This window comes from Caretta caretta, chromosome 4 (genome assembly GCF_965140235.1).
Source record: "Caretta caretta isolate rCarCar2 chromosome 4, rCarCar1.hap1, whole genome shotgun sequence".
Lineage (NCBI taxonomy): Eukaryota > Metazoa > Chordata > Testudines > Cheloniidae > Caretta > Caretta caretta.
The window spans coordinates 147,843,330-147,858,654 of record NC_134209.1 but is presented as its reverse complement, the minus strand read 5'-3'; the positions used below and the strand labels follow the sequence as shown (position 1 = coordinate 147,858,654).

The window sequence follows — 15,325 nt, the reverse complement described above, 5'->3', positions numbered from 1 at the left end:
TTTTGGGTGGATTGGGGCATACATTATTCCATGCCGACATTCCCCAGGCTGGAAATCCAGGCAAGAGCTCACAGTAATACCTCCATCTGTGTCCTAGCCTGGAAGATGCTAAACTGTCTCAGGGGAATGCAGAGAAGCCTGACGCCAGTAGGATCTGGACTCCCAGGCGGATGAGGGATCCACAGCAGAGTGGCAAGGAGGTCATCTATATGGAAGGGTGTTGTCCTTTCCTGCAAATCCACCTGGCCTCAATGCTCTGCGGTCCTCACCTAACGCATCAGAGCGAGGCTGGTGCTTTGAAATCCCTGCTAGGAAAACCCTAGAGAGGTATCCTTCTCTGTCCTACCACTCCTATGGTTTTTCTTCGTGCCAACTTGGTGGGTCACTGTAGCCCACAAAAAGTATGGTTGTCTAAGGCAACAGGATCTAAAGAACAACAGGCAGAGCAGCTAATAGGGAATTGCTGTTGAAATTCTCAAGACACAATGAAAAGGCGGAGCAAGAAAAGTGCTCTGAGTTAGGAGGGGGAAGGAGAACCATCCAACCCGGATGTATGTCATAGAACTCAACCCTCCTCTGGCTATGGGTTTAGGATCTCTTTACAAACTAAGCTGAAAAAAATACCCCAATGTCTGCTTGAAGGGGAGAAAAAAAGCACGACGCAAAATAAAAAGACATTTTAACCAGATTTCCTACTTTTTATTTCAGAAGAATGTTTTGCATTATTTACTTTTTATTTATTTACATGTACTTCACATATGTGTTTAAAATGCACTGACTTCCCATAATTCTCTTGTTCCTGCTTAAATTAGCTGTTATTTTACAATACAAAAAATTATACCAAAAAACTGCAGTCCTAAATGTGTGTATGTATAACACCCACAATCCCCAGCAATGAAATAGTTTACAATACTTACTAGGTATTTACATATGAATGCAATAAACACTAAATTATACATATTAACAAACTAAGCTCGAGTCGGAACACAGATAAGGACTGTAAATAACTACAGAACAAAAAAAATTAAGACCGAATTAGTTCAAGGATCTTAGTGTAAAGAACATTTAGTGTGCACAAATTTCAGAATAATATAAAATCTATTTTTATTTTTATTTTTTATTTTTTTAAAAAATGGACTTATTTATTTTACACTCTTCCACAAATAGATTTGTGTGGGTTTTGTTTTTTTTCCTGGTGAGCATTTTGGAGTGGGTGGATAACACAGGGGGAAATGTCTTTAGTACCTGGAAGACACACAAAGGTAGTTTATTGTTTTAGAAAGACAGTAAATTGGGCTACCATCATCCTGATCCAGAAGCAGAATAAACAGCATGTGTGTTATTGTAGGCATTACTGGCACGTGATGAACTTACTTATTTCAAGCAACTAAAACAGAAAGCAAGGTTATGACTAAAATTATCTACAGCATGTCAGAAAAGTAAAAGCATCTCTTATCCTTCTCTTGCCTCCACTCCACCCCAAAAGCTAGTGCATATATATTCAAAAATGGAGACGGAGATGCACCTTTGTATATGAAACATGCATGTTTCTTCACAGAACCTGATGTTCCAGCTTACTTTAGGAATCCACTGTAAAACAAACTGTTGCACTCGGAAATGAAGATTGAAGATTAAAAAACCCCACAGAGATTACTATGGAAACGTAGATGGCTTAGTTTAAAAGTCGCTCCTGACATGTACAGTCAGTTTTTATTTTAAGGTCAGTGGTGGAGCACATGTATTTACAGAGCCGATATTTAAAGAATTGTGGCAAGCCCAAAGCCAGCAGGTTCAAAGTTCCATTTGACACTCAGTCCTGAATTTAGGCTTTTATGAAAAAGAAAAAAAAAATCTCTAACATTCATGTCACTTCAGGACTGAGAATCAGCAGTCTTTGGCTTCACTGGTTTGTGTGAAAACCTTAATGTTTTATTTCAGTCCCTTGGGGAAGGGGGGCATGGATTTCACTGAAGGGTCATTTAAGCTAAATTTAGGACTGGCGAGATGAACAGCCATTTGAGAAAACACTCTAAACCCAGTAAATAGATATGTTGGTACAGTTTTGCCAGACAGAGTATGACATATAAGAACAATATTTAGTATGCATCCTACCTTTAAGGAACTATATATCTGGCACAAGACGCCTTTTATGGCCTGTCATTCTTTCATGATACAATATCACCATATTTTGGTACATTACATATTGGGAATTCACAGGCACCATACACATCTGTACATTGGCATTTTTGGTACAGTATGTTTTTAAGCCGATAGCTTTAAAAGAGACTTGATGGTGGGTGTACCCATAAATCTTCCTCTAAATACAAATTACTGACCAACATGACTATAGGGTCTGCTGCACCCGATCATGCATGCTAAAAAAAAATCCAAATGAAATTCTGGTGAAAAAACTGAAGCAGGTTTGTGAACAAAAATTGGTTTCAATTAATGTATTTTTGTATCCAGTGGCACTAATTGAATTTTCTACATTCAGGAGGTTGCAACATTTCCAGTTAAAATAACACCTAAAAAAAAACCTTTGCAAAGAATAAAAATGTTCCCAGTGAACAATGTGAGACCTTGTATACCAAATTTCACCCACGGTTATAAAACCCCAGAAAACAGTGATTTGGAATGGACTCACTAGCACAATCTTAATGATAGAGACTTGGGCAGCACACCATCAACTTAATAATCTCATAATAGTGGCTGCTTTAAGTATAAATATCACCTGTTTCTAATTGTTCTTTTTTCTCATGGAAGAGCTGTATTTTAAACTACTTTGCTTTTATTGTTCAAGTGAATGTATTTAAATACATAAAAATGCCAGGTTATGCCTCCTTGCTTTCTACTGCCAGATATCAGGCATTAATCTGATGACTTTTTAAAGCTCTGGAAAGTTACTTAATCATCATATGAAGAAGTTAAGACAAAACTCATACATCATTTAAAATGCATCAAAAATACATTAGATATTTCTGTTTTATATACACGCTAACTCTGTCCACATTCTGCACTACTGTATAGTTTATTTACAAGTGCAAAATCAGTGTGTTATTTTTCACTTATTTACAGATTCTCCTATGAAATTACAGGTGGTTGTTGTTTTGTAAAGAATCCCCTTTATGACCCCCAATCATCCACTTTTGATGTTGGTACACTGATGAAACACCTGCAGTTTGTTTTCTTCTCCCCAGCCCCTCCGCTCTCCTCTCTTCACTCCTTCCCCCGATAATTTATTTTGAACTGGGATGAAACTCCTTGCAGCAGAGATACGTATGAGAGTTCTCTTTTCCCTTGTCCATATGGAGCTAAGATACAGAGCAAGGCTAAAGCCTAAAGGATCTTTTTGTTTCATTTATATTAATAAAGTCTTATTCCTCTATTTACAGTTTTGGGCTCAATTAAACTTAATATTGATCAATTTCACTTGTCTTCCTTATTTTTAACATCTGCCCCTTAACTCCTTTCTTGAGAGTATTCTGGCCACACTTCTGCTGTAAGCAATTGAGACACAACAATCTGAGCATACGACAATTCTCTAAAAGGGAGCAGAAATGTGTTTTTTGTTTTTTCTAAAGTAAAAATAATTTCACTTAATGGCCCCCATTTAGCAAAGCATTGCTTTACCTAAGCATAGGCATAACTTTAGGCACCTGCTTAAGTGCTGTCCTGAATAAGTATGGACTTAAGCATAAGGTTAAAAGCTTTCCTGAATTGTAGCCAGTGTTCGTTTTCCCAGTGTGATGGGTAATTGGGTAAGGGTCTATGAATACTAGATCTGCATTTGTGAGGTAATTAAATATACAGGGGGAAAATTTTATCTTGCGTTATTTCTCTGGTGTGGTCTAGCCCGGGGCAGCCCTATAAACAAGGGAAGTTGCAAGTTCTTTTGGGAGGTGACTCTGAGGCAATCTGTGCACCTAGCTAACATTAAAGTTGACTAAAAACTTTCACTCCACAAAGTTTCTCCTTATCAACCCCTCCTGAGGACATTTAACTTGCAGGTTTAGAAATATATTTTCTAAATATATTTCTAAACCTCCTCTTATGTCAGATTCTAATGATGACAAGGTAGGCCGAATTTTGAGTCTAATAAACCTCATCAGCATCATTTTGAGGCTCAACTGCAAAAAGAGTTAGAAAGTATAATAAATCCCTTGCGACACCGAGCCCTCTTCTACAACTACTGAGTGCATCCTATCAGCAGTAAGTCTCCCTCACGTATCTAAGGCAGTTACCCCACACCGTACAGTCACTGGGGGAAATTCAAGATTGAACATTCAAACACGAGGCCAAACAGAGCTACTACGTTTTTTAAAATTAAAATCTTCAGACCAACGGGGCCTCAAGGAGCCGCTCCAGTTCCTTAAGAGGAAGTGCTGAACAGCAACGCTTCTGACCACTGATAGGGTGCAGTCCTTGTCCACAAGAACAGGGAAGGTCAAAGGGGCAGAAAAGGACTCAAAAGGTAACACCAAGTAATAATTAGGTAGCAGGCCACAGGTACACACAACTTCCATTTATGCCAGCTGGTGAAAGCAGCGTTCACATAAGATACAGGAACTCAATTCCACTTTCCCCCGCAAGATACTGCTACCAGATTAAGTAGTTTCTTGGGTGGGAAAATGCCCTCATCTTCTCTGACTACAAATGATGCATTACAAATGGCAGAGATTGCCCTGGGTGACTAATTAATTTTTACAGAAATATAGGAACACAATTATGTAAAAACCTGCATGCACTAATTCCCTCACTTCCTAGATCTGCTTAAGTCTAGGCACTTGTGTGCATGTATTTCAACTGGGTTAAGATGACAGAACCACGAATGCTTTAGAAAATGACATTCAACTTTGTAAATATTGGACTCAGCGTAAGCAATGTACAATATTCAGTCTTGGCTTCATTCTTTCCTATCTTGATGCTATATATTAAGCTGGACCATAAATGACAAAAAAGCACTAATTAAATAATGTGGGAATAAACAAAATCTTTGAAATTATTACATATGAAATGACAACAACGCTGAAGTTTAATATTAGTGTTGAGGGCTGAGACGTACCTGGAAATGCTGCATCTTCCCCCCCCCCCTTTTGGCACAGTTTGATAAATACATGTACTATAATGCACTTTCCATGCATAAACCTGAGTGTCATTTATGTTTGTACTACTGGTTTATTCACTTTGACCTTCAGTGGTGGTGATTAGAGGTTACTGGACCTGAAATAATATATATATTTTTTTAACCGGGGGAGAAGAAGTCGAACCATCCTGTGGCATATGTCAGTAAAACTTAAGTGGAGCAATTGTCAAACAAAGCCAACTATCGAGTATATGAGAAAAAAGGCTGGATTCAAGGAAGTTGTGTTTCCCATATATTTTTAGTCTCTTGTGTGTCACAACTGTAAAATCTTTCTCCTCCTCCTCCGATGTGTTACTGGTGTTTAAAACCCTAGAGAGACAGTCTATGATGTCCATGCATCAAATACAGGTTCCTGGCTGTGCTGGGGGCTGTTGTTTCCGATTTCGTACTGCTCCTGATTTCTCTTTGTAGGCAATTGGCATTTGTTGTGAAACGTCCACCAAAGCACTGGCCACCGCAAGACCTGAAGTAGTAAATCAAGGTGGTTATAGAAGTGAAAGTCTAAGGACTGCAGTTGCAAAAAATCTTATCCAAAAAGTGATTTATTTATTTTTAAAGCAGCATTTTGATTTGCAGATTAAACTTGACGGGGTACTCAGAAGCAAGCTATTCAATAAAGTACATTTCCATCAAAGCAACTGCTTCCTGTCACCCGCCAAAGATAATCTTCTGAACATAAAAACCGGGATATTCATTTAAGCTGCTTTTATTGGAAGCAAGTAATCATGCCACAGAAGAACAGCAGTTTCCTCAAAGCACTTGGGGATGGCTGGTGCATTATGCTTTACAAGCACCCTGCAACCACACCTTCCTGGTCTGAAAAATAGTCACCCTCCCAAAATAACCACAGATGAGAGAAAACCAAAGCGTTTACCTGGATCTGGCTCTGGCCTCTATTTAATTCAAATCCCTAATTACCCCCCATTGTGCAAAACTAGAACTCAAAAGCAATTTATGCCCTCTTCTAGTCCCTTCCTCCCCCTCACCACACTTACTAGCTTTGCTGATTGCTAAAGACAAAGATCTTGTCCTGACCGTCCTCCAGCTGCAGGCAACAGAAGCTGTTCCAGAGGCTATCTATATCTCAGCTCCTCACAAAGGAACCATTAGCTGAGGGGCTGGGAAAAGCTTGTAGTTTTGGGGGGACTGTGTGTGGGAGAGAGAGAACAATTGCATCTAACCTGATTCCCCTCATATAAAGTGTTAGGACAGGAGTGGGAAGAACAGCATCCTACTGCCCCATGCTCCCATCAGAAGAGAGAAAGCAGCAGGGCCTGGCCTTTGAAAGTCAGACAGGTGAACCTTTCTCTGTGGGGGGAGTCGGGGAGGCAAATAAGGCCCTTTTAAAAGTAACTATTGGAAACTTCCAGCCACTTGTGGCCCCTGTATTTTTCCCAGTGACTGGTGTTCAGATGAAATGTATCCCTACTTCTTCTAAAACACCCTGAGGGGAAAACAAAGACAGACACCACAGTATATGGCTCTAAATTTTCACCAGTGATTACCTTGCACAAGCTCAGTGACAAGAAAGGGATCAAACCGCAGTTATAACAACTGTAGCATTTTCACGGTTAGCAGAAATTGTCTGGCGAACCCTGCATGCCGTTTGTTTAGGGCTTAATTATGCCGCCCTAACAAAACTGAGTAGTTCTTTACTCTGCAAGTGAGCCCACCCATTTCAAAGAGCTGACTGGAGGAGTGAGGTTCAACCCAACTGGAGTCAAACGGAAGAATCTAACCCTTAGTAAATTAGATTACCTACCCTGTAAAATAAATTCCCACTGACTAGGGAATTTTAGGTATTCCTGAATTAATCTGTAAGATTCAGAGATCATGGTGATGGGCACAGTATAAATACCTAGACATATTAGAAACATGTCAAAGCACAATATCAATCATTCACCTGACTGCCCTGGTGGTGGGATACCTCCCATTCCTCGAGGCAACCTCACAAATACTGAGAGGACAGCTGCTCTGTTTCCAAAACACGGCTCCAGCGCGATGGGTTTGGGAACAGTCTGTAGCAAAAAAGAAAAAACAAGAAAGAACATTGTTTGTTTATTACCTCCCTGTTCCCGCACCCTTTGTCTGTTAGATTGTACATTAAAGCTTCAGGGCACGGACTATGACTTTATCTATGGTTGACTAGTGCCCAGAACATTGTTGTCAAGACTGAAATCAATATTATGACAATCATAACCCTAATCGCCATAAAACACAACACATTTCCTTAATGAAGTCTAGTGGTTAAAAATCAAGTCTTGCACAAAGCTTCTCTGTATGAAGTATTACACTATTTACTCTCCTTGCAGGGGGTTCCAAGGCCTATTTACTGTGTGTGTGTGTGTGCACGTGCATGTTTGTTTGTGTAATATACAACTATGAGAGACCAGGATGATAAGTGCAAAGGGGAAGATTGCCAAAGACACAAAGGGTAGTTCGTCACCCAGCGCTCACCGAAGGTGAGTGGGAACTGGGTGTTTGATCTTTCTGCCATTAAGAAATCTCCCCCAGTGTATTCCTATTAACATTGAACATTTAATTTGAAAAGATCAGCAGCTAATTTCAGGGGGCTTTGTTACTAAAAAGACAAGGTAATAAAAAAGTGACATGCTTATCTGCCTTTTAAAAGTAACTGCATGACATCGATATTAACATAGGTTATTACCTGACCCAGCAAATAGGCCCTGATCCTGCAAACACTTATGCACATGCTTAATTTTACTATGGAACAACTCTACGGTAAGTAAAGAATGTGTAAGTATTATATAAACTTCAGAACTCAAGTACTGAGGGCGAGCTCTTGCCTCATATCAGCAAGCAAGCTGAGGTGGACTTTCTATACGTTATGCTCTGTGGCTTCTAGTTTCCTGTTGATTATGAACATACAGCACCTAGTGGATTCTTTGATACTAATGAAATACTTATTGCTTATCGGAAGGAACAATCAGTTGCACACATACAAAATGGGAAATGACTGCCTAGGAAGGAGTACTGAGAAAAGGGATCTGGGGGTCATAGTGGATCACAACCAAAATATGAGTCAACAGTCTAACACTGTTGCAAAAAAAAAATAAAAAATCCATCATTCTGGGATGTATTAGCAGGAGTGTTGTAAGCAAGACATGAGAAGTAATTCTTCCGTTCTATTCCGTGCTGATTAGGCCTCAGGTAGAGGACTGTATCCAGTTCTGGGCGCCACATTTCAGGAAAGATGTGGACAAATTGGAGAAAGTCCAGAGAAGAGCAACAAAAATGATTAAAGGTCTAGAAAACATGACCTATGACGAATGATTAGAAAAACTGGGTTTGTTTAGTTTGGAGAAGAGAAGACTGAGAGGGGACATGATAACAGTTTTCAAGTAGATAAAAGGTTGTTACAAGGAGGAGAGAGAAAAATTGTTGTTCTTAACCTCTGAGGATAGGACAAGAAGCAATGGGCTTAAATTGCAGCAAGGGCAGTTTAGGTTGGACATTAGGAAAAACTTCCTGACTGTCAGGGTGGTTAAGCACTGGAATAAATTTCCAGGGGAGGTTGTGGAATCTCCATCATTGGGGATTTTTAAGAGCAGGTTGGACAAACACTTGTCAGGGATGGTCTAGATAATACTTAGTCCTGCCTTGAGTGCAGGGGATGGGACTAGATGACCTCTCGAGGTTGCCTCCAGTTCTATGATTCTATTTCATTAGGCATAAAATTGTAATACTGTATTTAAAGGCTCAACGGAAACTCAGTATAATCCAAGACTCTAGAAAAGGAACAGGAATCAAACAACGCAATTAAATTACTGGTGCCTAATAAAAAAAGGATACAACAGCAAACAAAATGAAACTTTAAACTATTTTCATATTTCATATTAACCCTAATGATTACGATGATTTATTAGTCTTTTTGCAAGATAAATTAGTATTTTACAGCCTATAACAACATAAGAGGGAGTCTGTAAAAATCTGCAGTCGTAAACAAACAAAACTCCCATACCCAAAAGAAAAAAAAAGGATCAAACTCCAAACAATTATTGATCTACAAAGCAACCGAGCATATACGTGTGTGTGTGCGCGCTATATTATCCGACTGGCAACTCAGTTACTAGGGGTAATGGAGAGAGCATAGGGAAAGCTTCTTGGAAACTGAAGCAATACAGTACATCCAGCCTTCTACCCTACTGAACAGAGAGGTAATGCTGGGCATTTAAAAGTTTCTTGGCAATCTCTGAAAAAGAAAAAAATCCAAGCAAATGTTGTATTCCTTCCATTACCCAAAAATGCTACTAAATGTGTGTGGGGTAATTTAGTGCTGCAGCATCAGCCCGGCGCTCAATCTTACTCCAAGTGCTCGCGACAATAAATAGCAACGCCCCAGGAGAATACAATGGCATGGAACAACGCCGTGGGGTGAATGAAATGTTGGAGCAACATACAGAACTCATTTGTTTTATGATCTAATTTTAATTTATTCTCTTTGCCCCACTCTTGGATTATAAAATACCTTTGCTACTCCATTCCTTCCCCAAACATAAATGCTAGATGCTACCCTTTTCAAATGGAAGCATTATAGATAACCTGCAGTCTCGTGTAAGTGATTCAGCAGATAGCCATCTTCCTTCTGCCAGTACTGAGCCAACGCCTTTGTAATAACGAGGATGCGCTGTGCTGCTGGAGGTGATATCTTTTTGGGTGAGATACAGAACCCATCCTGAGCTGCTGTAGTCACTCAAAATTCAATGCCACTTTCACAAGAGGGAGGTTAACCCTCATGCTCTGGTTAATTTCTAAATTAAAGTATGTACATTCTGTTTCCCTTCATGTCTACTTCAGGTTTATTTACTCCTGGTATTTGTCTCTTCCTGCACGAAACTGATCCGAAAAGCTGTGTGCTGTTAAACAGCTGTCAACTTTTCACCACAGAGGTGGTTGCACTTCTGTGGTGACTTAAGAGATTTGGGAATATACAATTTGTACAATGAGGTCGCCAAATTTATTGTTTTAGGGTACACTGGAAGAAAGGGGTACAATAAACACACAATCATGTTGCTTTGGATAACTCCAGAATAAATGCTATGTACTGCCTACCGCTGTGCACGGTTTTGCTAAGACAGGCTGTCATTAGTAATAACACACACTGCATATAAAACACAATCAAGTCTTGTGAATTCATTTTTGACAGCACCAACTCAGTCACCTGCTTTTGGAACTGTGACTCACAATACACCTAATCTTCAGCTTGTGTTACTGAGGGCAAAAAGCAAAAACCAGGGTGGGGATATGACTCCTGCATCAGGCGATGGCAACGTTGAGTTTGATGTAGGCAATGGGTCAGCCTGTAGAGAAGGACATACTATGCCCTCTATTACATCTGGCAGCTGATCACTGGAGTCTGGGGAATGTGTTCTACACAGATGTAGACAAACTAGTGAATAAGTCAAACAGCAGTTTACTGGCTATCTTGATTGTGATCTCACAACTGCCTGCAAAGCTGGAGCTGGCATCACCATGGGCCTAGACATTATCATGTTACATATTGGCCTGTCCCACATCGTAAGGGAGTTTGATGCACTAGTCCCATATTCATACGGGTCACACCAAAGAAGCTTCTCTCATTGGTAGCACATGACAGGGTTTCCAACTGGGTCAGGAACTATCTAGAACCATATATTTGTACAGCACTCAACACAATAGGGCCCTGATCATGAGTGTGTTCTCTAGGTGCTGCTGTACAAACAAACAATAAGCAGCTGCCAATGCGGAGAGCTTGTTCAGACTTCATCATGTTATTACTTCTCTGCCACGGACAGACATAGTCCAAAAACAGTCCATGCTTTTCCCCCTCCCATCCAGTAACCAAAGCATTAACTTGCTCAGCTTCCTAATTTTCCCCTTCTTTCCCATAACAGGAATTACAGCTACCTTCAGCCATCTCCCCAATGACCAAAGCTCCAAATGCAAACTCCCGTACTTCCCTTGGAGACAGGAGCCCTATGTATGAGATTAGGGCTGTGAATGGTAGGCCACTGAATTCTCACACTGGAGATCCAGGCCCTCTTTCAAGATCAGAGGGAGGCAGACACAGTGTGGATACTGAGGAAGACTTGCCGTTTTCCCTTTTTGTGATAACAAATTAGTGTTTTTGTCTGATAGATGGCTGCTATTTTCCTCTTAAAATATGGCTCTCCAAACTTTGCAACACCTCTCAGTAGTAGGTTCACCATAAAAAAAATCACTATGGGGACTCTGACATTGAGTATTTTGCTAAGCTTATCACTGAAATATAGAAGCAACTCCTTTTTATTGAAAACCTAATGATATGATAAAAGTGCACATTATGCAAATCTATGCAAATTAGGTGCAGCCCTCAGACTCTTGGCACATCACCAGTGCTGCCCTTGGTGTCCAAACACTTGGATGTCCACATTTTAAAATCACAAAAGGTCTCTCAGTTGGAACAGATGGCCAGGGATTGTGGTTAATGGGACACAAAAGATTTCACCTTTAGGGCACTGGTTCAAATGCATGTTCCTGTCACTGCCATCTGATGGCCCATCAGAAACGAGTTGGTGCTCTGAGTCCACACATCACATAAGCCACAACTGGCACCCTTGTTGGCAGTTTCAAAGGCACCAAGGAGTGAATGGCAGAGACTTATTTCCTTCAGGTTACATCTGAGAGGTCAGCGTAGGAGAAGCTTGCAGGGCTGCTGTCAATGCCATATCTGGTCTGTGAGCAGCAGGGACTTCAGTCTCCAAGACTGTCAATTTGGCACTTTTCATCAATGCTTCTCCCCCTCCTCCCGCCCCTTAAGGAAAAATGTAAATGTGGCCAGAATGACGACTTTGCACAGGTGGTACATTGAACCCTTCTGCTGCTAAATGCCTGCACTAGCTCACCTCTGCCATTAAAGCTACTATTAAAGGAAGTGCTGTTTTTTTGCTGAACAACAAAATGCTAGGAGCCAAGGTAACTCGAATTTTATAACCAAGTCATGTCACATGATTGTCATTCCTAGATCCCATAACAGACACATTTCTGAGGGCTGACCTTCAGTGTCAGGAAATTATGAGGCTCCACTGATTTTTATCGGCCAGAACGGCCATGGGTTTCGCACTGGTTAATATTAGAAAAAGTGCCCTTTTTATAATGTAATTTTAAAATTAATGGTATCTTGTTAATGATTGAGGATGTTAAAAAAAAATCTATTTTAGCATTTCTTCAATAAAGCTGCTATATTGACCAGAAATGCTGTGGACACAAGCCAAGTAATTTTTTTGTTTGAGTGTTGAAGTGTGCGTAATATGTAGAGTGTTCACAGAATTATACAAGTTAAAAATGGTCAAAGTCTCAGTTAGGTCATCTAATTAATCCACCTCCCATGGCAATACTGTTCCCACACTAACAATACATTTTGTAGTACTTTCTCTAGACTAGTTTTAAATGACTCAGGTGAAGTGTCTACCACCAGTTCCCTTGAGAGCCAATTTCAGAGCCTACTACATCTCACAATCAGGCATCATTATGTAACGTTTAGCCTAAAATCTCTTTTTATTTCATCCCATTATTTCTATTTATACAATTAACATACAACACAGTCTAACAGTTAATAACACTTATGAAAACTAATGACTACAGAATAATAAATATTCTATATAATTTAAAACATTGAACAGCAATTTTATTTTTCTAAAACACATTTTAAGTATACTGGAGCATATAATCCAGTTACCATGCAACACTGACAGGCCAAGCCAATTGCTTTTCAAACACAGTAGGACAAAATGTATTTTTAACAACGTTTTTGTATGGCTTAGTAAATAGTCCCAAACCATTACATGCTTTCAATTTCCAGTAGGGATATGTGCCTCACAGAGTTGCTTAAATGGAAGCAGAACCTAAGGCATTATTATTGAAATAGTTAAACAGAGTTTCAGCTATGCTTCAGATGACTTCACTGTGCAGAATAGTGTCAGGCTAAGTTTCCCAAGTTTTTTTGAATGGTATGATTGACAACTGACCAAGCATTCATAAAATAAAACATGAGCGATTTTCCATAAAAAGAGGGTATAAATGAAGTTCTAAAAAAATCACATCCCCAGAGTATTTCCTGTGCTTTCTCATGCGGAGACGAATTAACTTCTTGTAATTATTTGAAGTGCACAATTCTAGATTAAAAATTCATATTCATCTTTGAAACCTTGGCCCTGATATTTAACTAGAAGCTGGCCCACAGTAAATCAATCTTTTTTCTTGAATTGTTCAGCCCATTTCAATATTGGGTTTCTATGTCTGGAGTTTAAGAATATAATTTTTTAAAAAGGTGCTCAAGCCTTCTGGGCTAGCCCTAGCAGAGTCAACATATGGGCATGAGACACTGATTCATCAGTATCTTGTATCAGAAATGCAAATGGCCACAAATGAACAGCAGAAAGATCAATGGGGAGTTATACCCAGCTACATTTAATAAATAACCACCCCACTTTTAATGCAAGTAGCGTCAATCCAGCAAGCATTCAATGCAAGGTCTACATGAAGGGAAAGATTAGTGTCAGGAGAACTTGCAGTGTTCCCAGGCAATGTTAAATTACAAAACCTTCTGGCCCCATAACATTCTCACAAATAAGGTAACAATCGCATTGATCTTGAAATTCTCCACTGCTGCCCTACGGGTAGTGTAAGATAAAGCCACAGCATACAATATGGCCAATATGCATATGGCAAATGTTGAAAAGTTCACCTTGATTTCACATGTACCAGAGGGTAGTTATGCTATTAATTTCAATACTAGGTTGCTTTTTATAATAAAAGGTGCACATAAAAAGGATGAAACAGCAGTCGGATGATCTCAGACACAAGACACTTAAAACAACTGCTGTGCACAAAGGAATGCAAATAGGTCCTCTCCAACAGTTTTCAGAAGCTGTTGGTGTTATTAGTGTTTCAATCAGAAAATGTACTCATTTCTGCCAAAGGGAAAGAAGAGTTTAAAAAGACCCTTTTACTCAAAGCTTCAGAGTTTGCTTTCTCTTGAGCCACTTCCTCCTCGTCAGCTAAAATCAGGGTAAAAGCATTTCCAACCGCATTACTGGTCAGTTGTACTTAAAATATCAGCTTTTCAATTTTATTTATAAATACTTATCTTATACGTTTACAAAATGTGGACACAGTTAAATCTTGCCATCATTCCATTTACCTACCAAAACGTATACTCAGGGGGTAGGGGAATGAACCTTTGCAGTCACACGGTCAGGACAAACAGCAGATCACAGAGCGTCACTACCAAATGTTCACTGCATACCAATGGAAAAGCTTTCTCAAAGCAGCAAATTATGTCAAATGAAACCCACACCTACATTAGCTGGAAATAATTCATTAAGCGAAGGGTTTAGCATCTTTTGTTGTTTTCACAGTACAGAACATTATTAGAGTATATTAAATTCTAGGAGAGTTCATCAGTTTTACACACCTCACTTGTCCACACGATCTCTAGGTTCTTAAAACTAGCAACTACATATTACGGATAGCACACACTTCTCTATAAAGTAGAAAGCAGGAGAACATAGGCAGAGTCAACAACAAATATAATTTAAAAGGCCCAAATGGATAAATCTCTCTTTGTTCTCATCTTCCTCTATACTGCAACAGAACAGTAGCTATCCTGACATCTGTTCACCTACGTGGACCACATTGGCTGTTCCACTGTTGGTGCATATTTTCAGAAGCAAACCACGTAGTTACACACTTACGTGCAATCTGAGTGCTTTAGTATTAACGAATCAGCAATTAATCTTTTAAATGGCAAATGATGCTCTCTCAGAAGAATGGAACAAGTAATAAATTAGAACTAAAACCCTGTTATAGCATGCCTTCTGAATGAAATGCAATGGCCTGTGATATGTGGGAGGTCAGACTAGATCATAACAGTCCCCACCCTGTGGCTTTGAAACCTATGAATGAATCATCTAAGTCACAGGAACATAGGCACTGACATGCTAGATGAAAACCAACGGTTCAATGAGTCCAGTACCCTGTCTTTGAAAGTGGACAGCACCACAGCTGCTTAAAACCAACGTTCAAGAACCACTATGCTAGGAAGTTATGGGATAACCTCCCTCTAGGTAAGCTTTAAGACAGGATTCTTCTTTATAGTACCTATAAAAACTAGACTGGATCATTACAAGATGTCCCAAGTGA

General features: G+C 39.6%; 1 protein-coding gene across 1 annotated transcript in view; it reads right to left on the bottom strand.

Annotated features, from left to right (window-relative positions):
• Positions 1 to 677: 677 nt before the first annotated feature.
• ATRN (attractin) overlaps positions 678 to 15,325 on the bottom strand; it is a 273,056-nt gene continuing 258,408 nt past the window's right edge. The window contains exons 28-29 of the mRNA XM_048846395.2: positions 7,047 to 7,161; positions 678 to 5,606 (exon numbers count right to left, since the gene is read on the bottom strand). Coding sequence (XP_048702352.2) covers positions 5,482 to 5,606; positions 7,047 to 7,161 — 240 coding nt within the window. The 3' untranslated portion in view covers positions 678 to 5,481. The remainder of the gene's footprint in view (positions 5,607 to 7,046; positions 7,162 to 15,325) is intronic.